This window comes from Ambystoma mexicanum, chromosome 3q (assembly GCF_040938575.1).
Source record: "Ambystoma mexicanum isolate Mex_15411 chromosome 3q, UKY_AmexF1_1, whole genome shotgun sequence".
NCBI classification, from domain to species: domain Eukaryota; kingdom Metazoa; phylum Chordata; class Amphibia; order Caudata; family Ambystomatidae; genus Ambystoma; species Ambystoma mexicanum.
Window position 1 is genome coordinate 815,275,270 of NC_090926.1, and position 23,682 is coordinate 815,298,951.

General features: G+C 48.3%; 1 protein-coding gene across 1 annotated transcript in view; it reads left to right on the forward strand.

Moving 5' to 3' along the window:
* SPAG9 (sperm associated antigen 9) overlaps window positions 1-23,682 on the forward strand; it is a 2,727,931-nt gene that overhangs the window by 2,208,350 nt on the left and 495,899 nt on the right. The window contains exon 25 of the mRNA XM_069654919.1: window positions 20,540-20,711. Within this exon, the coding sequence (XP_069511020.1) occupies window positions 20,540-20,711 (172 nt within the window). The remainder of the gene's footprint in view (window positions 1-20,539; window positions 20,712-23,682) is intronic.

Genomic DNA, 23,682 nt, shown 5'->3' on the forward strand with positions numbered 1-23,682 from the left:
TTTTCCTGTCTGACATGCTGCATGTTTTCTCAACCAATCTAAAAAATACATTTTTCAAAACAAGTTTTCTGATTCTGCATATTGTGGTACCCTATTCTCAAGGTTTTTCTTCCAATTGGGAAGTTTGTTGTTGTTTATGGGCTGTTTAGCTCTTTCTCACGCTGTTTTCCTCTGCAGCGGTCGAGCTCGGGAGAAAAGGGGGAACTAAGGTATGGGGCGTAGTGGCGTGGTATATATACAATGCCCAATGGCATGTCTGGAGCTGATAATCGAGTACTGTGCAAGATGGATCGACATCCGAATCGATGTCCACCAAGCCCCCTGCCGAAGAATTTTCCGAGCAGCAGAGTTGGATGAGGATATTTATCAGACGAGGAATTTGCAGGAGAAGAATCAGTAGAAAGAACATTACGGTAAGTCGTTTCTCCATTGACCCCTACTGTCTAAGTTCTGACTTACCCATGTGTGTACTTAATGCCTTATCTACCTAAGCACCATGAGGAACTTTCTAGACTGACCCGCAAACCTCAGTGGAGTTAGTTGACTCATCTGCTCAATAATTCGCCTCCAAGTAACCACTTTGCCATCTTTCCTCATGCTGATCTCTTGGTCTGCCTCCTCCTCTGAACTCACCCAAAGAAGTCACAACTTCTGTTTCATCAGGGTCTCTTTTAACGCGCTTCCTGTCTTCTGGTTAATCATCTCACCTTGTCTTCCCTGCTCAGGAGGGATCAGAGTCACAGTAGATTTTAAAGAGTCTGTAAATCCCTGCCCCCTTTCTCCACGCAGGCTGGTGTACTGCAACAATGACAGCCAGCACTGCAAAGTGTTTGAGTTTGTGTGACTTTGCTTTGGTACCCCTTAAGTTAAGTTCTTGTCTTTTATTTTGTAGTTCTGTGTAAAGTCCCTGGTGGTGTACGGTGACTGCAGCAGTTGTATAACAAATGCTGCATTGGAGCTCTGAGTTTGCTTTTCCTCTCGTGGTGGTGGTTGTACGTGGATCACGTAGCTCTTCTTGCCAATGCATAGGAACTCTAGCTCTCTTCCCTAAGGGTACCTTCTCCCCTGTAGGTGTCTGGATTGCGTGGGGCGCTGATGGGCTGCTGCCCTGCGGGTGGACTCCTCTAGTGTTTGTGGTTTCTCTGGCACTTCTACAAAAGAAACAAACAACTTGTTCAGCACTTTTGTTCAGAGGTATGGGGCATTCCAAATTATTACTGCGATGTATATACTAGCATTTGGGGAGGGGATAGGAAATTAACCCTTCCAACTGCCACCATGCCCCTCTGAGGTTGGAATGGCTCTCAATTCCTCCTGCTTGGCCTTTCACCCCAGGCTGAGAGGGGTTCTTGATAAGGTCAGGTTACTGACTTTGTTACATGGGAAATATTATTTTTCTTTGCATTGGGAAAAGAAGCGTATTTGGTCCTTATTGAAAATATGAAGAGCATATTCGCATCCACTGCTTTACCACAATTGAAATGCCCTATTTCTCTTATGCCTGTGTAAATTGTAGGTTACTGTGTATTGGAGTAAAAGGCATTGGAAATATACAGAGACATTTCGCTTTAATATTACCCGTTATGTTTTTCAGTTTTGCATCGGAAACCACCTGCTGTTTTCACAGGTTGTTGGTGCTTCATCATCTGCAAGAGGCGCAGAACAGGGGACTTAGATGGAAGCAGGGGAGGTTTGCTTTGTTGCAATGTTGATATGTGCAGATCTGAAAAGATAGGGCTTTCAACAGATTGCCTTTCTCCTGCAGATTCTTCATCAGATATATATCTCCTTCCAGCTTTGGGTGCTACAAATAAACTTCAACAGGTGGCCTAGTGGAACTGGACTCGGATGTTGATCGTTGATGCGTCTTGACTCAGTGCTAGATTGTCGGCTTTGGACGTGGCGTTGTGCATCGTACATATACTGCGTCACTACGTCCCGTACCCCAGTTCCTTTTTTCTTTGCAATCAGCACGCTTCTCGCAAGAAACACTGCAACACTTCACTCGATTTTCACTCAACATTTTTGTGGTTTTGCTCTCATTACGAGTGACCATGTCGGCACCCCGGATCTCGGGCTTCAAGCACTGTTACGATTGCGACTCGAATATGTCAGTGACAGACCAGCATGATATATGCGTGCGGTGCCTTGACACGGGGATCATGACACAGAGTTGCTCATCTTGCGGCAAGATGAACCTGAAGTCCTTGCAGGAGCAGGCAGCAAAGTTCGCACAGGGCCGACTGCCGTCCAAGTCACCAGCGCGGAGGCCGAAACGGAGGGGCCCACATTTGAGAAGGAGGAGAGGCACCAGCGCAAGGTCAAGAAAAGATCCCATTCCTGGAGCCACACATCCTAATCTTCCTCTTATAAAAAGAGGAAGCCTCACGGACGCTACTCCAACTCCTCTTCAGAATGTGGTAAGTCCTCAGCAGGTCCGGCATCCATAGCGAAATGGCAAGACTTTAAGTCCCAGATGTTGGAGATGTTCAAGAATGTGGGTGCCGGTGAGCCCCTGATAGCTACAGCATGCCCCGGTAGCTCTAGCAGCGGCCAGTGATTCCGGCTACAGAGTAGCACCGATTTTGATGCCATCAGCATTAGTGGAGCCTTCCAGCTCGGCACCAAGCAAACCTGTCCTGAGGTGTGTCGGAACCTTTCAGCACGCCTGAGGTTCTGATTGTCCTCGATGCGCCATCGGTGCCAAAAGCCTTGTTGACACGGCCTACCCCAAACCATCGACGTCGAGCGGTCCTTCTTACCAATGTCTAGGTCTGACCTCTTCGGCTCATTGGCGTATGTCTTCGACGCAGCGGGCGAAAAGCAAGGTGATATCGACCAGATTTACTCGGGAGCTGGTGGTATCGACTACTTTATCGACCTAGCGGACCTGATGGCTTTGCCCGAGTGACTGCACAACACCAGCGGACTGGATATCTCCCCAGACGTCGCAATGCAGCAGGCCCACCCCTGTACCCATACAAATGCAAAATTTAGGGCTCTTGTTGACAGGATATTGGATACTTTTTGGGTTAAGTACTCCAGCTCTGCCTGTCCAGGGTTATGTCCTTACATTCTCGACCAGGGTCCCGTCACAGAAAGGCTAATGCCTTTCAGTCTGGGTGTTGCCAAACTCATTTGCCCAACATCCTTGCACCATTCTTTTCCAGTCAATTCGGACCTAGCTGTCAGAATGTACCAAAGTATTAACTGAAAAGGATACAATACTCAAAAGGATACAGGAGGTAGGGTCTTCCGGATCCCTGTTCACACGATTTGATAGTCGTGAAGTCAATAAAAGACCTTCCAAATGATACAACCCTCTGGCTGATAAAACAGGCAGAGCGATGGATCACTGGAAAGGGCGTGGGTAAGGTATAGTAATCCAGCCTAGGACAAATTAAAGTATCATGAATAACTGCTCCAATCTGAGTATGATGAATTAGATAATGACAGGAATGTTCACACTGACCTTTAGATTTGGGTAGAATAATCCAGAAGTCTCTTGATGGATTTGAATGAAGAACAAACGACAAGGAAGGGAAAATTAGTAAGGGAGACTTATCCCGAACGGAACGAGGCTCACGCTAGATACGGGTTGAATTCACCACAGGATAGCGTCCAAAGTTCAGTTCAATGTCACCTTCCAATAATCCTTGAAAGGCTTCCTTCCCACTATAGGGATCAATCCTTCTGTTAATTCCACAGATGCAGGAGTTAGAAGTACACGCGGTTATAAACAGCCGCGAAGAAAATAACGTTTGAAGACAACGTGCGCGTGTGGATTTTACACACGGGCAGGATTCGCGCAGTCTGGGCCAGCCGCGTGTGAAGACAACGTGCGCGTGTGGATTTACACGCGGGCAGGATTTACGCAGTCCGGGCCAGCCGCGTATGAAGACAGAGAGCGCGTGTGGTTTTTACACGCGGGCAGGATTCACGCAGCCTTGGCCAGCCGCACTTGAAGACAAAGAGCGCGTGTGGATTTTACACGCGGGCAGGATTCACGCAGCCTTGGCCAGCCGCACTTGAAGACAAAGAGCGCGTGTGGATTTTACACGCGGGCAGGATTCACGCAGCCTTGGCCAGCCGCACTTGAAGACAAAGAGCGCGTGTGGATTTACACGCGGGCAGGATTCACGCAGCCTTGGCCAGCCGCACTTGAAGACAAAGAGCGCGTGTGGATTTTACACGCGGGCAGGATTCACGCAGCCTTGGCCAGCCGCACTTGAAGACAAAGAGCGCGTGTGGATTTTACACGCGGGCAGGATTTACGCAGCCTTAGCCAGGCGCGCTTGAATACAGAGAGCGCGTGTGGAATAACACGCGGGCGGTGTTCCCGCAGTCCGGAACAGCCGCGTTTAGAGACAGCGTGAGCGTGTGGAATTACACGCGGGCAGGATTCCCGCAGTCCGGACCAGCCACGCTTGAAGACAGAGAACGCGTGTGAATTATCACGCGAAGGGATAGCTACAGGAATCAGCGTGTGGCGGAACACACGCTATCGAAGGCCCAAAAGTAGCTGTAGAAATATGCCAGGATGCAGATCAGAGGTTCAGCTACACAACGCCAATAGAGACGATCAGAAGCAGCGAGTGAAACTTCTACGCTGCTTAAATACGTAATACCGTAGTTCACGTGACGAAGCAAAAGTCACGTGAAGTTAGCGACGTGAAAAGTGCAAACGTCGTTTTCCCGGTAACGTATCGAATAACCTCCATTTGGAGTAGAACGGTCTAGCTGTTCTACGAGCGTAGCGTCCAGCATGCATGACACTAGCTTAAATATATAGGGTGCCAGGCTGAGAACCCTCTTTTCTCTCCTCTCACCCCACGCCAGAAGCTTTGGATGTACAGGCAGCTACAGTGCCCACCAGGACTGCCACTTCCACTTAGAACTTGCCAACTGATAGGAAGGGAAAAAAAGTAGATGCCATAGCTAAGAAAATATTCTCTGGGAGCATGGCATTTAAGGCGACTAACGTCTCCGGTGGCTTTGCAAAGGACTCTTTTGGATTGTGGAAGGTGATTGAGCAGGCAGCCCAGTACATCCTTGAAGGGGAGATGCAGGAGGGTTTCTTTCAGTTGCTGGACAATGGAATGGAGCACCAGAAGGTCTTTGCAGATGGGTTTGGATGTGGCAGACAGTGTTGGATGATCAATGGGATCGGCTATGGTTCTTAGGAGGCAGGCCTACCTGCACTCCTCAGGGTTCTCTCCCAATGTCCAGAGTAAGTTACTCTACATTGCTTTTGATTGGGAGAGTGTCTTCGGCCCGAAGGCTGATGACTCATTGGAAAAGTCCAAGAAGCCCAAGCTCGAGGCAAAGTCGCTCGACCTATCTGTGCAACAGCCGGCCAAACCAGCCTTTAGTTTCTTTTTAAGGGGCAGACGCTATAGGCGCAACATCCCCTACGCGAGGAAGGCTCAGCTCCTGCAAGCCAGGCAGGGGCTGAGGCATTTCTCGCACTCCAGATGGGTTAGGGGGGCCTCTAGAGGCCAGCAGACAGCGGCTAGGGCGGCTCTGTCCTCAAAGCCACTTTGATTTCTCCTCCCACTAATCACTGGTTGGAGGACGGCTGACCGAGCATTGGGCCCAATGGCAGCCGATTACCTCTGACATCTGGGCACTGCAGCTCGTTTGGTGGGGTTATTGTCTGCCTTTCTTAAAGAGGCCTCCAGACAGACCCGTGTTGGGGAGAATTCTCATTCTATGGCTAATTTCCCTTACCTAGTGAGTCCCTCTGCAGCTTTGCTGGATTTCTGGGGTTTATTTTTTCCACTTGGTAAGAGTGTGAACCTTTTTGCCACTCTTACAGTGTATTTTTGTGTGTATTGTACTTTTTGTGCTCATGGGCTATGGAGTCTCACCAACTTATTTGTGTGTTACACAGCACCTTCAGTGCAGTGACACAGGGTTGTCTTTTAGACTTTCCAATGACTCAATTTTTCTGGGGCTGACTACTGTCCCCCAGAAACATGTAAAGTTGCCATTAACTTTATATAGTCACAATTACCACAGATCCAGTAAACCCCATCTTACATGGAGTATTGGAAAAGGTTAACTACTATCCCTTTTTATCTGTACCTCTTGGAGCACTGTTTTGCTCCCTTAACATTAAGACCTGGCTGGTGGCAGTGGTATCTACCCTAACTTTTCTACCTCGGTTATATTATATAATGTGGTAATGTTTTAGGCTAAAATAGTAGCCTCGAACATGAAAACTGCTTGACCATATTGGTTTTAATTTGGCTCCGGTTGGGTTTTGTTGCCATTTCTTCTTGTTAAAATCTTTGTGTTTTACTTTGCGCGGTAAACCAGGTCTGCCTCCTTTGTTCACCATCGTTTGGCGGGCTCCCCTAGAGAAGCCCTCCTTTTGGCGCCTGGGTGTCTAGGTGGGCGGAATGTGAGGGAGGGGTGTAGTCACCCCCTGCACAGGGTCTCCTTGGAGACCCAAGTTGCACTTTGTATTGATTGGCTGAGTTGGTTGTCCGCGCTGGACAACCCCCCCTGCTGAGTGGTTGACAGCCAGGCTGGGTGAATGGGGGCTTTTGGCATGAAAGGCAGGACTCGTGGGCTGGAAGTCAGAGTCGTCAATGGAACTGCAAAGAACCGAAGAGAAGCGGAGATGAAGAGGGCTGCTGCAATCCTGAGTCCCGGTGAAGCCCTGCTGCAGTCCTGAGCTATCTACCCTTCAACGACAAGAGAAGAGCCAGTCCGGTGTCTTCTTCCTTTGAGCCTGGTGGGGATCAACCAGCTCACCTTTCTTCAGCCAGAGAATCCTCTTCTGGGTCGAAATCACTGCACAGTGCTGTAGTGGTCCGGATAGCCATCAGAAGAGCCCTCTCCTGATTTAAAGGAGCACACCTTGTATTCATCGTTGCTTTTGCTGCTGCTGGCCTCATCCCTGGGTAGTGCAGATCGCTCCAGACGTCGTCCTTCTTGTCCCCACGACTCAAGCTTCAGGAACCATGAGTCTGCAGGAACAACTGCCGTGGCACCAGTGGAATAAGGTACTGTGCACATTTGGCCGTTCTCTTCGTCCGACCTTACAGAATCGGAGTGAACCGTTTTCCTCCACGAAGGCTTGTCCTTTCTTCCTTCCCTCTTATATAACTTTTGCCCCCTTTTGACAATATTCAAGTACTCCTGGCATCTTGAATCTCAAACTGTTCTTAACGTGTGATCCTTGACAACAGAGCATCTGCTCCCGTGACACTGGCGCAGGCCTATTGACTTTATCTGCATCCTAGAGCGAGTCCTCCGATTCTATTGCCTTGACTAAAGTATTGCCTATGATTTTTCCTAACTATTCACTGGTTTTAATTCTTTGTGCTAAGTGTGTTTTACTGCGGTGGCATTTCTGTCCACGGGTACGCGTTTATTTAGTAAGACCGAACTGTCATTACTGTCAAAAAGTGATCGCGTATGTACCGCCGGTAACATCTTTGTTTCTCAATACTGGTCTGTCAAATCCTAATGTACTTACCTTGAATTTGGCTGAACAAGAGGAATTGGTTGTGTGTAGTGTATTTACAGTGTGATTTGATTTAATAGAAGTGAAGTGTTTTATGAACAGATGGTTTAAAAATAAATGTACTTATAATGTTTTACCTGAAACCTTGAGTCAGTGTTTGCTTGAGTCACAGTAATTGTAGTCCTTTGTGTAATCTCTACTACTGCTCATTTGCTCTTGAGATAAGTCTGGCTGCTCGGCTACTGCTACCACTCTGTGTAATACAGGCTTGTACCAAAGATGAAATTGTACTACCACCTGTAGTCTTAATCTTGTGTAGTGGTCCCTAAGGGCACTGCCCAGGATACTGCCTAACAAACCCCACCACCTCCTTGCCAACCGGAACAGGAGCTCCAGGAAGAACTGCGAGCCCTTCTGTTTGTCGTAGAAGAGGGACTGTCCGAGCAGAGAGGGTTGGGCTGATATTCCTGGTTACTTATATGTCCTGTCCCCTTTCCTTCATCCTTGTGGGCATCCCCAGCATGGGGACGATACTGGAACCTTTCACAGTGAAAAATTGAGCTTCCCCTTTAAACTTAGTAGAGCGCGTGGGGTGCAGCCTCAGGCGTGGGAACGCCCCGCCCTTCGGCGCCTCACCTCAGTCCCTTTTTTGCCGTACGGTATCGGACATGGCAGCCAGTGCAGAGACTTTTTTAGCTTTCTGCTTGCTCCCCGTTTGTTTTTTCAATTTTTATTTCATGTCCCTTCGGTGCTTCGCCTTACCCGATGCATGTCAACCGCAGGAGGCTTCAGGAGATGTGCCTCATGCGACCGTTCATTCCAGACCTCGGACCCCCATCTACTCTGTCTTGAGTGTTTGAAGCCTGACCACCGCTGAGTCTCATGTTCGGCCTGCAGCACTCTCAGATCAAAGAGCTTTGAAGAATAGTTTGTCGTAGTGAGGGAGATCTTGCACTCTTCGTCTCCGGGACCTCTCATCAAGACAAAGTGTAGGCCCTCTGTTCAGCATGGATCCACAGCCTGGCTACTCCTTCCCCAGGGTTCCCACGCATCAGGGTTCCTCGGATTGAGGTTCTGGCAGGCCAGAGACCTCTAGGTTTACCGTCTCCCAAGCCTGAGGGGCACAGAAACCCTTCTGGGCGGTCCGGGGATAGACCTTAGGCCTCCCAAGCTACCGGCTCCCAAGCTGAGTTGATCAGAGGCTCTACCAGGCTGTCCTCTGAAGAATGATCAGGCTCGTCCTCTTCTTCTATCCCGGGGGGGTAATGATTGTCGCATGCCACCTCCAGGAGTCTGTCCTCTGTTAGATCCAGCACGGCTACCTGCACAGATGCCGAGGGCTCACAGCCTACTGGGGCTCACAGCAAAGTCGTGATCAGCGTGTTACGAATACCGCGGTCCGGCTGAGAACTCAGCGCCTACCAGAGGGATCTCTGAGGTCAACGCTTCTGCTTCGGGTACAAGACCCAAGCTGTATCCTCTCGTGTCTGAGGCCTCTCTTGGCTCAGTGCCTTTGTGCCCTCCCACCTACGGTGTGTGGCGAGGCTTCAAAATGGCAGAGCGGCACGTGCTGAGCCAGCCGGGCAGGCGTCCATCTTGGATCCAGCTCAGCACCCGCCAGTGCTTTTGCCCATCGAATGGGCTTTGCGGGATGATCACAGCCTGTTCCATCCGGAAGCGGCAGCGGATCCTACGGTGCAGGTTTCTGGTCACACCAGGGCTCCATCTACCCATCACAGCCGTACAGCTACATGCGCCAGGCGCCTCTGTGCTTTGACCAGGAGCAGAGGCCCAGCGCCTCGGAGGGCTGGTCTGCTAGGGATCTGCCGGCTTGTGAGGACCGTTTCCTCCTCCTCATGCGTTCCCCTCTGAAGGGGCTCCTGAAGGACATTGTGAAGGTCATCCCGCTGGTGGTGCCGCCCCAGACTCCTCCTGTAGGTACTCCTCCCAATCTTCCTGCGCTTGCGGTTCCGGTCCCTCCACCAGTTCAGGCCCCACTGGTTGTTCTGACCATCCCTCCCCCACACCCCGCACCACCACGATCCGGTCTGGCATACCCCTCCAGAAGGATGTCCTGCAGGTGGCGCGGAAGGTCTGGGAGAAGTTGGACAGCAGATTTAGACTGACGGACAGGGAGCCAATCCTCCTTGCCTGCCACCCTTAGCCCCATTCCTCTGTAGTGGCTGCGGCCTCTTTGTATTCTAAACCATCGTCTTTGTTGTCTTCCTCCACAGAGCCACCTCAAGTTCTTGGGAAAAAGCTGTTACTCCATCTCAGGACTGCATATGTGGCAAGCCAACGCTGACAAACCTCTTTGCTGCGGCTAACTAGAAGCTGTGGCGGGAGCGCAGGGAATTTCTGCCTCACCCTTCGGACAAGCAAGCCTCCTTCAACGCCGGTCTTGCAGATGCCTCGGCCATTGCGCAGAGTCTTTGGTCTCCTGCATTGACACAGCCTGCAGAGGGTTGTGCCTTAGGGTCGAGATGAGAATGACAGCATGGATGCATGCCACAAAGTTTTCATCTGACTTGCAGGATCGGACCCTGAATCTGCCCTTCAAGGGCGTGGACCGTTTTCATCCTTCCACCGATAAGGAATTGACGAAGAAGAAAACCTCCACTCTAACTGCCAAGTCCTTGGCCATCCTTACAAAGCCAGGTCAGAAATCCTTCCCTCAATCCCGGCTTCAAGGGATTCCAAGACCACAGTACATGTAGGCCTGATAGGTTATCCAGCGACTACAAGAGGAAGCAGCAGAGGACGTTGCCTGGGTTTTTCCGTTCCCCCTCCTCTGCCCCTGACACCAAGAAGCAGTGACGTCAAGTTCGGGGAACAGTCTCTTCAGCAACCCGTGGATTCTCTCTGTAGTCTCCACAGGCTTCAGTCTTCCTCTTCCTATGCCTCTTCCATTGTCAAATCAGGTCCCCGGTTCTTTTACGGGAGGTCCTTTTGCTCTTGGAGGTGCATGCTATAGAACCGGTTTGTCTTGTAGACAGGCGCTTCGGTTACTATTCCTGGATTTTTGCGGTACGCAAGAACAACCAGGCTGGCCTGATGGTAGTTCTGGATCTGTCATTTCTAAATCTGTCTTTACCGCTGGAACGCTTCAAGAGGATTACTCCTGTGCACAAAGCCGAGTCTCCGTGTGCAGGTGACTGGATGTGTTCCCTGGACCTCAAGGATGCGTACCTGCATGTACCCATCTACCAACCGCATCTGAATTTTCTGCAGTTCACGATTATGTCTTACCACTTTCAGTACAAGGGGCTACCCTTTGGCCTGAACTCGGCCCCTCATGTCTTCACGAAGTTGCGGAACGCAGTGATGGGCTTCTCCGCTTTGGGGGCCATCATCTGTACCCTTATTTGGATGACTGGCTGGTGAAGGCGGGGTCACCCGAGGATTGCGTTGCTCACCTGCCATTGATTAGCGAGGATCCTTCATCAGCTGGGGCTCTGACACTATGATTCAGCGGATGTTCTTTATGCCTGAGAGGCTCCTGTGCCTCTGCAAGGCAGTGGGGCACTTTCTGGCCAAATCAACAACCTCAGCATGGTGGTTCCAGTATCTTCCATGCTCACTTTACAGCATGTTCGCCATCCAGCTCCACCTGGCGGCCAATTGGGATCAGGAGACAGGGTCTCAATCGGACAGGATCCCAATACCTCCACTCCTACTGCCCGGTCTTCGCTGATGGATGGCAATAGTTCTGTGGGAGTGTGGGAGCCCCCTTCATCCGACCGGAGCCTACCCTGGTGGTGACGACAGACTCCTCTCTTTCGGGCTGGGGGCCTACTCTAGAGGGCTACGCGATTCATGGAGAATGGTCCTGGTCGGAAGCCCTTCTTCATATCAATCTGCTCGAGCTCAGGGGAGTGGGCCTGGCTGTCGAGGCATTTTTGACCCTCCTCAGCGACAGGTCTGTTTTGGTCAGGACGGACAATTCTACTAGGATGTTTTCCCTGGACAAGCAGGGTGGCACCCGCCCCCTCCACCCTCTCCTTTGCATGGAGGCAGTATCGATCTGGGAATGGGCCCCGACGGAGGGAGATTGGATTTCAGTAGTCCACCTCCCGTTGGACAGCAATGTAAAAGCGGACCAGTTTAGCCACTTCAGGTTCAACACCTACGAGTGAGAGTTCCACACCGACTCCTTGTTGCTCCTGTTCCAGCATTGGGGGTTCGCATACCTGGATTTGTTTGCATACCCTCCATTTCAAGTGCCCCCAGTTTACTTCATAGCAGGACGGGGTCAGGGGTCTCTTGGAGATGCTTTCCAGATCTGTCGGCACAGCCGCAGGTGTTATCCATTCCCTCCCAGCCCTGTGCTCCAACGGACTCTCCGCAAGTTCGGGGCTTCAATGGGTTGTTGCCTCATCCTGATTGCCCCCCACTGGCCTTGGAGAACATGGTTTTCAAATCTGCTGCAGTTGTGCCCCCAGGGTGCCGTCAACCTTCAGATCTCCAGCAGAGGATTCCTGACGCAGCATGGCTGGGCGGTGGAACATTTATTTTTATTTATTTATTTTAATGTATAAAGCACACTAGCAGCCCAGGGGCATCGAGGTGCTGTTAAAACAGAGTGAGCTTAGTTACATGTTACGGCATTGCTTACTGGTTACAAGAGGCGTAGCAATGCTCGCATTGGTTGCATGAACATGAGTACGAAAGTATGCAAATGTTATGTTCTTAGGTGAGAGGCAGAGGGCCTGCCGGGTGGTTGGTTGGTTTGTAGGTATTGAGAGGCGTTCAGAAAATTCATGCAAACAACCATGTTTGTATTTCCTTGCGGAAAGCTAGGTGGGAGCAGATACCTCTAAGGTTGGGTGGCAGGGAATTGCATTGGTTTGCGGCAATGAATGGGAAGCTTGAGCCTCCTGCCCGCGCTCTAGAGACCTTGGGCACAGAGAGAAGGTTGGTGTATGGGGTTCTAGTGGGTCTTTCTGTGAATGGTCTGGTGAATCTTTGAGAGAGGTAATGAGGTGCTGCGTGGTGGATGCATTTGTGGGAGAGTGACAGTAGTTTGAATAGAACGCGTTTCTTGACGGGCATCCAGTGGGCTTGCTTTCTGGCAGCTGAGATATGTTCTCTTCTAGGGATATCCAGGGCAGCCCTGCATGCATTATTTTGGACAATTTGATGTTTTTCGATGTTCTTTGTGGAGGTACCAGCCAAGAGTGTGTTACAGTAGTCTAATGGGGCCCCAATTATAGCTCTGGCTATAGGAAGGCAGTTATCCTTAGTAAGGTAAGGTCTGGCTGCAGTGAGCAGTTTGGCATGGTAAGCAGCTGATTAAGCGATGGCATTTACTTGCCTTGTCATTGAGAGGTTGGAGTCTAGGTAGACTCCCAGAGTTTTGATGGCCTGGGAAACTGGGATTAGTATGTTGTCAATGGTAAAGGAATTGTATTGCATGTCAAGTTTTTTGAGCGTTTCAGGGGACCCCATTAAAAGTAGTTCCATTTTGTCTCCATTTAGGCAGAGCCCATTTTCAGCCATCCAGGTTTGGATGGTGGAGTAGACGGAGTTGAGGGTTATGGAGTCGGCCTCGTAGTCACCTGAGAGTTCTAGGAGGACCTGAATATCATCAGCGTAGTTCGTATAGCTGATGCCTAGTGAGCCGAGGATGTGGAATAGGTGCCTAATGAAAATGTTGTATAAGTTTGGTGATAGGCATGAGCTCTGGGGGACTCCACATTGGATGGTGCTGTGGTGTGTGCAGGCTTGGTCAAAGAAGACTCTCATAGCTCTGCCTTGAAGGAATGAGGCGATCCATGCTGTGGCGTTGGGGGAGAAGTGTGCAGAGGTAGAGAGGTGTTGGTAAAGGGTGTCTTGCTGGACGAGATCAAAGGTGGTCGAGCGGTCAAGTAGTAATGGGGCCGGTTTGCCACAGTCTCTAATGTCGTCCATTTGGTTCTTGAGGTCTAATAGGGCTGTTTCGGTTCTATGACCTGAGCGAAAGCCAGATTGCCGGAGACAGAGAAGGTTGTTGGCTTCAAGGAACTGCTGGACTTGAAGGTAGGCTGCTTTGTCTATTATTTTAAGGACAAAGGGGACTGTGGTGATGGGCCTGTAGTTGCCTGTTGCGGTTGGGTCTAGCAATGGTTCCTTTAAGAGGGGGTGGACCCAGGCTTCCTTGAGGCATGCAGGGACAGTACCAGTTGAAAAGGAGGCGTTGATAAAGTCAGTGAGGAAGTGTGCAAGAGTGGAGGTGCATTCTTTGATGAGGGTAGCTGGGCAGATGTCACCTTTGCAGTTAGATGGTTTGATGGAGTTCATGAGTGCTATGACTTCTAGTTCGGTGACTTCCCTGAAGGAGAATAAGGGTGAGTTATCAGGTTGTGACAGTGGGGATGTGGGGCGCTTGGAGTTTGAGGACTGTTGGTTGATTTGGATTTTACTATGTAGCAGGTCAAGTTTGCTGAGCATGGCATCTTGGATGCTGTTGCACAGACTTCATCTTTAGCGATGAGTGAGGGGGTAAGGTTGGTGTTTGTAGCTCCCTAAATACATCCGGACCCAGCCAAGCTGGCGCTAGCAGCCTGGTTCCTGACCAGCTGCCTACACTTGACTAACAAATACATTTTAATGGGGGGGATACCCCCCTGAACACGCTTGCCTCTTCTACCCCCATTTAGATTACTTATAGCTAAACTATAGTTAGACATTTTTTAACAAATAAAATTCAAACCTGCAGTTCGACATTCAAACCTGGAATGAAAACATTAGTGAAAAACGGAACTCTAAGGACGAGGTTCGGGGAATGTACCCATTGATTGGATCACCTAAGAAATATGGAGAGAGACAAGCGGTAATCACCAATTCGTAATATATGTCCGGCTGTGAAAAAGGTCAACGGCCGAAACACATGCCGCCAATGGACACTACTTGTACTATAAATAAACTCAGGTTTACACTAGCGCAAATTGTGGTGTCTCATTAGTAAACTGAAATCAATATTATCTACCCTCTTTATTCACCAAAATTAATATATTTGTTCTTTATTTTTGTAAAATCAAGTATTTTTGATCCACAACATCACTGCCCATTGCTGATTCATATAAAGCACTGGAAGAACCTGAGATTTGTTGTGGTCCCTTGCCACTGCCAGTTGAAGGTCCCATCACTCGATCTATGTTTGCACCCTGGATGTTTACCAAGCTGCTGGCAGTGGTCGTGGCTCAACATCAGAGGGGAAGGCATTTGTCTTTTTTTACCTGGATTACTGGCTCATCTGAGCTTGCTCCCTAGTGTTAGGGAGAATTCTCATCCATGGCTAATTTCCCTCACCTAGTGAGTCCCCCAGCAGCTTTGCTGGACTTCTGGAGTTTATTTTTTTCCACTTGGTAAGAGTGAGAGCTTTTTCCCCACTCATACCTGTGTTTTGCTATGTGTTTCTATCTGTTTTTGTGATTGTGGACTCTGAAGTACACCACTTCAGTAGCCCCCTTTTTTTTGTGTGTCGCACAGCAGCTTCAGTGCAGTGACACAGGGTTGTCTTTAAGACTTCCCTCGACTCCATTTCTGAGGCGACTACTGTCCCCCAGAAAAGGGTAAAGTTACCATTAACTTTACTTAGTCAATCTACCACAAATCCAGTACACCCCATCTTCCATGGAGTACTGGAAAGGGTTAATTCGTATCCCTTTTTATCTGTACCTCCTAGAGCATTGTTTCGCTCTTTTAACATTTAGACTTGGCTGGTGGCAGTGGTATCTACCCTAACTTTCCTACCGCGATTATATTAGATAAACGTGGTACTGTTCTTGGCTATTATATTAGCCTCGAACATAAACCCGCTTGACCAAATCATCTTTCTTTTGGCCCCGGTTGGGTTTATTCGCCATTTCTTTTTGTTAAAGTCCTTCTTGTGTTTTACTTTGCGCGGAAACTAAGTTCGCCTTCTTTGTTCACCGTCTTTTGGCGGGCTTTCTGTTCAGAAGCCATCCTCAAGGCGCCTGGATGTCTAGGTGGGCTGAATGTGAGGGAGGGGTGTAGTCACCCCTTGCACAGGGTATCCTAGGAAACCCAAGTCACACTTTGTCATGATTGGCCAGGGTAGTTGTCCGGGCTGGACAACCCCCCTGCTAGGTGATTGACAGCCAGGCTGTGTGAATGGGGTTTTTTCGCATAAAAGGCAGGTCTCTTGGGCTAGAAGTCAGAGAGTCGCCACTGGAACTACAAGGAACCGAAGAGAAGCAGCGAGAACGACTGCTGCTGCAACTACCCCGTCCCGGTGAAGCACTGATGCAGTCCCGAGCTATCTTCCCTTCGCTTCAGTTCAACGACTTAGAAAAGATCCAGTCCGGAGTCTTCTTCCCTTGAGCTTGGTGGGGATAACCAGCTCATATTCTTGAGCCAGAAGATCCTCTTCCTTGGTCGAAAATCGCTGCACACTGCTGTAGTGGTCCAGATAGCCACCTGAAGAGCCTCTCCTGTTTTTAAGGAGCGCACCTTTTATTCCTCGTCGCTGCTGCCGGCTTCATCCCTGTGTGGTGCAGACCCCCTTCAGATGTCCTCCTTCACAACGAAGCTCCAGGAATCGTGGGTCTGCGGGAAACGAACAGGAACAACTGCCAGGGCACCAGCTGCACCACTGGAACAAGGTACTGTGTTCTGTTTAGGAAACTGGGTGAATCCCTTTTTCTTCATTTCCAAGGCTTGCTCTTGTCTTCCCTCCTTCTTATAACTTTTGATTCCGAACATTGACAATATCCAAGTACTATTGGCTACGTTGAATCTTGAACTGTCTGACCGTGTGATCTTCGGCAACTGGCCCCGGTGTCTTTTGACCCTGGCTACTTTTGAACTCGTGTTTCTTGATTCTGCGTGCCTAACCAAAATATTGCCTGTGATTTTTGCCTCCAACTCCCTCTGGGTATCTCAAGTGCTAAGTGTGTTTTTGCCCCAGTAGCATTTCATGTCACGGATACGCGTTTGTTTAGTATACCGACCTGTCAAAAAGTGATCGCAATCGTATTCGCGGTAACGTGTTTTTGTGCTTAACACCGGTTCATTCCAACACAGGGTACTTACCTTGAGACTTACTGTACAAAGTGAATTGGTTAGTTGTAGTATATTTAACGTGTGGTTTTTATTGAAGTTTCATAGAAGTGTTGTGTTTATAACGAATGGTTTAAAAATAAATGTACTTATATTTTTATACCTGAAACCTTGAGTCACTGTTTGCTTGAGTCACAGTAATTGTGGCCACTTTGTGTAATCTCTGCTACTGCTCATATACTCTTGAGATAAGCCTGGCTGCTCCACCACTGCTACCACTCTGACATAGTAGTACAGGCTTGTACCAAAGGTAAAACTTGTATTGCCACCTGTAGTCTTAATTGTGTGTAGTGGTCCCTAAGGGCACTGCACAGGATTCTGCCTAACACCTAGACCAGGTGTTGTAATGTTTAGTTATGTCTCCTTTGTCTGCTTATCCTAGAAATCACCTTCAGACTCCGGGGGGTGGACTGCGTGCAAGCTATATGACAGGACGTGGAAATCCACAACACCAGTAGTCTGCACAGTTAAACCGCACTTTAAGTCTGTTGCCAAGCTTGGACTTTTCCCTGAGCATGAAAAAGTCCCCCTCCCAGGACAGCGCAACCACAGCATTTTCAAGATGGTTCATGTCCTCCAATCTGTTTAGTGCCAGAGGCCGGGCTGCACATTAGGTCGCTTCAGTGCCTTCTACGTTGTCAAGGGGCTCCCTTCAGACCTTTTGCAAGTCTCAATGAGAGCATACTGGGACCTAGAGTGTTGGTCACTGTGAGACAACTTGCTTAGAGGGGCGTTGCTTTGATAACTCTGGCCACAACTTACAATAGTCACTGGGGCATCCTTGAAAGGTTGGGGTGCTCACGTGCAAGACAGTGACTGTTCTGTGGAGTCCCGGGAACACAACCTTCTGCAATTGAAAGTGGTTAGGCTGGCCCTGGTTGCATTCATTCCTTCAGTGCAGTGCTAGACTGTGCCGGTCCTGATGGACCCCACAGTGGCCATGTACTACCACACCAAGTGAGGTGGTGTGGGGTCCTTGCTACTCTTAATAGAAGCAATGCGACTGTGGTCCTGGGCTCTAGAGAATGATGTGTCTGCCAGCTCATCTCACTGAGATGGAAAATGTCATAGCGGATACCTTGAGCAGACACACTTAAGCCTCCTATTAGTGTGAGCTCGGTCAGGAGGTTTTGGAGATTTTCCCCAGGTGGGGCACTCCCCAATTAGTCCTCTTCTCTTCCAGTGTGACCAGGAAGTGCAAATTGTTGTGCTCTAAGTAATTCTCTCAACAAGGTGCTCTATGGAACACACTGATGGAGGAGTGGACTTTCGACCTCTTCTATGCATCCGGCTGATCGCTGTGATTCCGCTGGTTCTCCAGAGGCAGTGCCTGTTCGGGTGCGCATGGATTTTGATCACTCTGGACTGGACCCAGAAAACATGGTACCCTGAGTTGCTGTACATGTCCAACTGCACCCCCTGGCACCATCCACAGATTGTCGATCTGATCCCGAGTCTGAAGGGCGGCTGTTCGATTCGAACCTCAACAGCGTGAACCTTCATGCCTGGCTGCTGCAATGCTGAGATATAAGGTGTGGGATGTGTCGAATTACCTCCTGGGCACGCTCTCTCGATCAGAGGCCTGCCACCAAGTCCATTAATGCCTGTAGGTGGTGTACATTCTCGACCTGGTGCAGGGAGAGTTGTCTTGAGTACTTTAACTTGCCCCACTTACACTGTTCTGGATGTTCTGCTTTGCTATTCCTGGGCTGGAATGCAAGTTGTCTCTGTGAAGGGGTACCTTGCAGCGACTTCGATTTTCAAAAGGACCTCTGAGCAGGGCTTGTTCTTCACGATCCCCACTGTTATACAATTTATGCAGGGATTTTGCAACCAGTTTCCCCCAAACCGGTTTGCTGTTCCAGCGTGGGATTAAAATTGAGTGTTCACATTTGAGTCCCTGCATTCTTGTTTTCAAGATAGTTCACTCTTAACGTGATTTTCCTTTTCCTGGTTTCCATAACTTCTGCTAGATGGGTGAGGGAGCTCCAGGCATTCTCTGTGTAACCTCCCTATTTGTTTTTTTAAAAGCAAAGGGGATGTTGAGAGTGAGGCCATCCTTCTTCGCGAAGGTAGTCTGAAAATTCCACCTCTCCCAAAAGATCCATCTCCCAGGTGTCTTTTCCTCTTTTCCATCCTTCCTAGGCAGAGGAGTGATATCGACTGGACCGAGTGCAGGCCCTCAGCTACTACCTCTGTTGGCGAGGTATGGTGATGACCAGCTTTTTGTGTTATGCTGGTGCCCATGTTGGCAGGGCTGTGACCAAACAGACCCTGTCAAGATGGATCATCCTATACATTTCAGAAGGCTACTATTTGGCTGGAAAGGATGTGCCTGAAGGTCTCAGATCTCATTTGACCAGATGACTGACTGCCACCTCTACCCTGCAGAGAGGGGTCCATGTTCTGGACATTTGCGAGGTGGGTAAATGGGACGTTGCTGCACGTTTGCCAAACACTCCTGCTTTAATTCCCAATCAGGGCATGATGCTCATTTCGCTAGAGTGGTCCTACAGAGCTTCCTGGTATAGGTGGTGTCCTTGCTCTCCTCTCTCCTCCAGATCTGCCTACTGCTTTGGGATTATGTCGTATATGAGGAATCCGTGGGAGGAAGGAATCCATTAGAAGACCAAATTCCTTACCTCTCAGTAATGTTCTTTTTGATGGGTATTTCTCCCATGAATTTCTCATCGCCCTACCAACCTGCTTCATTTGGCGGATAGCTAGTACACCTTTCGATTCTGCAGTCCCCTACCATTAGTGCTAGGCAAACATAGGGTGGAACTGAAGTCACAGGGCACAGCGTCTCACTATATACTTTCCCCAACATCTTGTGCTGGGCAGGGCACGTGGAGTCGTATGTAGAGCCATGCCTCCCTGGTGGTGGAAACATTTCCGAAGAGCAGCTGCAGTTAAAGATAGGCATCCTAGATGAGGAATCCGTGGGAGGTTCATCTATCAGAAAGAACGTTAATAAGGGCTAAGTAAATTGTTTTTCTCAACTCGCTGGGGCTATTATAGCTCACTGGATAGTGACTTGCATATTAGAATATTACAAGTTGCAGAAGCAGCCGCCTCCTGAGTGCATGCATGCTCATCTGATTGGGGTCAGATTCGTTTGGTAGGCCTTCGTATGTAAATTCTTCTAGTTGAGATTCTCAAAGCCATAACTTGACCCACTGTGAATAATTTCAGCCAAAATTCTCTTTATTGCACTTGCAGAAAAAGGCACCCAGTTCAGATTTTGTTTGGAACTTGTGTGGTTAACTGATGTTGCAGGGTTCTTTAACCCCTTAAGCACTTTAGACGAGTATGCTCGTCCTTTTTGCATAGACTTGATTAAAGCTCAACAATTAAGGAGTTAAACTTGTACATGTACATTAGCCATGTGGTTCTAGGGTTCGTTTAAATCTCTCGTACGTATGAAGGAAATGGTTCTATGTTCATTCATTCCCAGTTTTGTTTTCGCTGCATTTTATTGCCGAAATGTTTTGCCAGAGAAAAAGGAAGCAAATTATTATTTTTTTATTTGTGGGGGGTACCGCCAAGCCCCCCTCTCCCCTATTATTTAATCCCTATTCCCCACCCTACCCCTTATATGCCCTTGCTCATATGCCACGCATATTGTTCAAATGACCTAATGCTGCAGACTGTGCAACATGCACTGATCCTGTCGTCTGCCTGAAGACACCATCCCAGGAGTATACCGAAAAGTGTACTATATACTAGGAGTAAAGTGAGTAACTTTGTATGGCCGCAAATGTATACATTTTTTAAAGGGGTTTCTTGATGTTAGGTCCACATAGAGCCAAAACAAAAGCAATTTCACAAGTTTCTGTCTTGGCAGTTGTGTTATTTTATAGAGAAACAATTGTATTGCTTTTATATAGTTATATTTGTTCTTCTTGGCAGCACATAACTAGCTTGCCCGTAAAAAACAGAAAAACGTTCTTGAAGATTGATTTGTTTTTTTACTTGGTTTAAATATATTTCCTGTAGAAATCCTTTGATGCACATCCAAGAAAAGAAAGCCAAGTAAGACAGCTTGCATGGGTGGGTGATGGTGTTTGGGTGTCTATCCGTCTGGATTCTACACTACGACTGTATCATGCACACACCTATCAGCATTTACAAGATGTGGATATCGAACCCTATGTAAGCAAGATGTTAGGTAAGAATTGTAAGTTTGTAATGTACAATAATCATGACAAATAATAGTGTATGTTTGAATTTGAATCATTAATTTCATGGTAGCCTTTTATATTGAACAAGATGTATTCAAGATGCTTGAGCTAATGTATGTTCATTATATGTTCTCAAAAGCAAAGTATGATGTTTCACATAGAATACCATCTATTTTTACAGATATTCAGTCTAGTTTGTGGGGTCATTTATTTGAAACAGACAATGGGGTCATTAACGTTCCTTCCTATGAGGTGAACCGTTCCATTCAGTGATGTGCAGTCTCATGAAATGGTACCGTAGGAAATACGGTATCCACACTTTCTAATGGACCCTAATGGACTCCGCCAATCACTGCACCTAAAGGCGCTTCAAAAATTTGACGGAAAGGGTATTCACATTTCAATACAAGGAGAAAGGCGGCAAACTGGCCTGTTCGAGGTTGCTGGGCATGGACTGGAGCACTGAGGAAAGGCCGGCTGTCTGAAAGGACAAGAAAATGAAGCACTGCAAAAGGTTCTGATCCCAGGCGGCTTTTCTAAGCACCACTCATCTTCTTTGTCTAAAATGAGATGTCACAGCACCAGGGAAGCCATGTAGGCGGAGACCCAACAGGTACCCTTCCCCACTCAATCCTCTTCTCCAGAGAAATGGGAAGCCTTCAGGCAGAAGATACTTGACATGTTCGCCAAATGCCCCAGTGTCGGCGGATATGGTCCTGACACTGGTCGCCTCGGTGCTGGTGGTCTCTATAAGCTCTGTGACAGACATGACATCAGGGCCAATATGTATCAAGTCTTTGCAAGCAGTGCCTCAGTTCCTTTTTTACGATGCTCGAGTCACGAAAGAGTTCCTTTTGCTCCCCAGAAGAGGTTATCGGACCCATTTAGAGGACGTTTATGATGAGGAAGGTGATTATGTCCCTTTTGGGCTGGAGCACCTCAATCCCAGAGAAGTGAACTAGTTGACTTGGTAGACCTGGCGGACGACTTGCAGGAGGCAAGTGGCCTGGAAACCTCGCCAGAGATAAGCCTGCTCCATGATGCCACCCCTGGCTAACAGGCTGCTTTTCAGGATCTAATGGCAAAGGTGGTCGACACCTTAGGGCTTTAGGCTCCTTCACATCCAAAGGTGCAGTTACGACCTGATTTCCTCCAATACACAGGAGTTTGGGGTTTCTATAGGTGGAGAATTCCCCCACCACTAATATGTTGTTGTTAGTTAATTGCACCAGTAACTGTAAGCAGTTATTTCTTGAGTTGCTGATGATATGTGTATTTGGTTGTATAGGCCAGTAACATTACAATTTATCACATCCACAGAACTCCATTCCCGTTGGGGTCCCGATGAAGGCAGCAGAATTAATGCCCTGCCGAAACGCCCGGTACACCATTCCGCACAATCGAGTTTGGTGATGTGGCTCATCAACGCCACAACGGACGTAGACCCGGGATGTGTGTGTTTTGGTCAGACGCAATTTTTATGTGCCATGTCTAATTAGTTGTAGCATTGTCATCGGGTGACACTGCCATGCAGAGAATATCTGTGACTTGTTAGCCAGATAGGGATAGGCAGTTAGAATATGTGCCCTCCCAGCTCAGTGACACAAAACCCTGGCGGTGCCATCCGTGTTTTTATAATTACACATGTAATTGCTAATTGATGCACTGTACATATTTTCCACATTTGATACATGTCTTTGTGTGGTGTTTTTATGACTATTGCATGTAGGACCTATGGCCTACGTAATTAAATTATGAAAACATTTTTATTAAATGAAAAATCTGGTACTCTGTGTAATCTTCATTTTGTGAGGTGATGTATACATTTCACGGAATGTGACCTAGTTTAAATTAGAGCTAGGCCATTATAGTTGATTTGAAATGGTTCATCTGGGGGACTCCCCTCTGTGTGCTGTTACGACCTGACTGGCATCCTTGACGAGGGTCCTAAAAAGGAAACTTTATTGCCTTTCAATCAGGCAGTGGGAGGGGGGGGGGGGTGGCATTGTGTAACTGGTATCCAGTCAAAATCTCGAAAAAAAAGTCAAATGACAATAATCTCGAAAAAAAAAAAAGTCGAATTCCCTGTTTTTTAATTATATATTTATTTTGGGGTCCGGGAATAAAAAAATGGCTAAAACAAAAAAAAAGGGGGGGGGTGTTGGTTTTCGAATAAAAAATGTCATAAAAATAAATGTGACTTTTTTTTCAAGATTTTGACATTCGACCTTTTCACTATAAACCATGTAACGACTTCCGTTCTCACGGTGGACTGCGACATGGCCAACAAGCACACGCTAGCACCCGTCGTTACAAGAACTTTTCTGAAGACAGTTGATGCTAAAAAGAGAATATGAAAGAAAAGTAATCTGTTGCTGTAAGGAATAATCCTTGAGAAAGAACATTTTCGAAGAGGTAAGTAATTTGTTCAGCACATTTATCTATTGTCTTAATAACCATGAGTTCGAGGGGATTGGGTCCTCCGACGTACTCCATATCTATGACATGTAATCACCACAGCTGTGCTGCTTCGGAAACTTTTTCGGCTCCTGCGTCGATGACGTCGATGCGCCGTCGTCGAGGACCTCCTCCGACGTCCGACGTCATCCGATGTGATAAGTAGGACGCACGACGCCCATAGCCTCAGTTCCGTTTTTTCCGCGAACGTGTTGCTTCGTGTTTCTCGGTTCTAAGCCTCGACTCTTTGGAGTTCTGTTCTTTCTGGTTCTTCGAACCTGTTCGTTTGTGAATTTCCTTCGGCGATGTCTTCCACTTCGTCTTCAACCCCGCGTCCGGGCTTTAAGAAGTGCGGGGAGTGTGGGTCCAAGATGTCGGTGACTGACTCGCACGACGCCTGCCTCTGGTGCCTCGGGGAGGCCCACGACACGGATGACTGTATCGACTGCCAGTCGCTCACGTCCAAAGCCTTACGCGAACGTAAGAGGAAGTTGTCGGTAG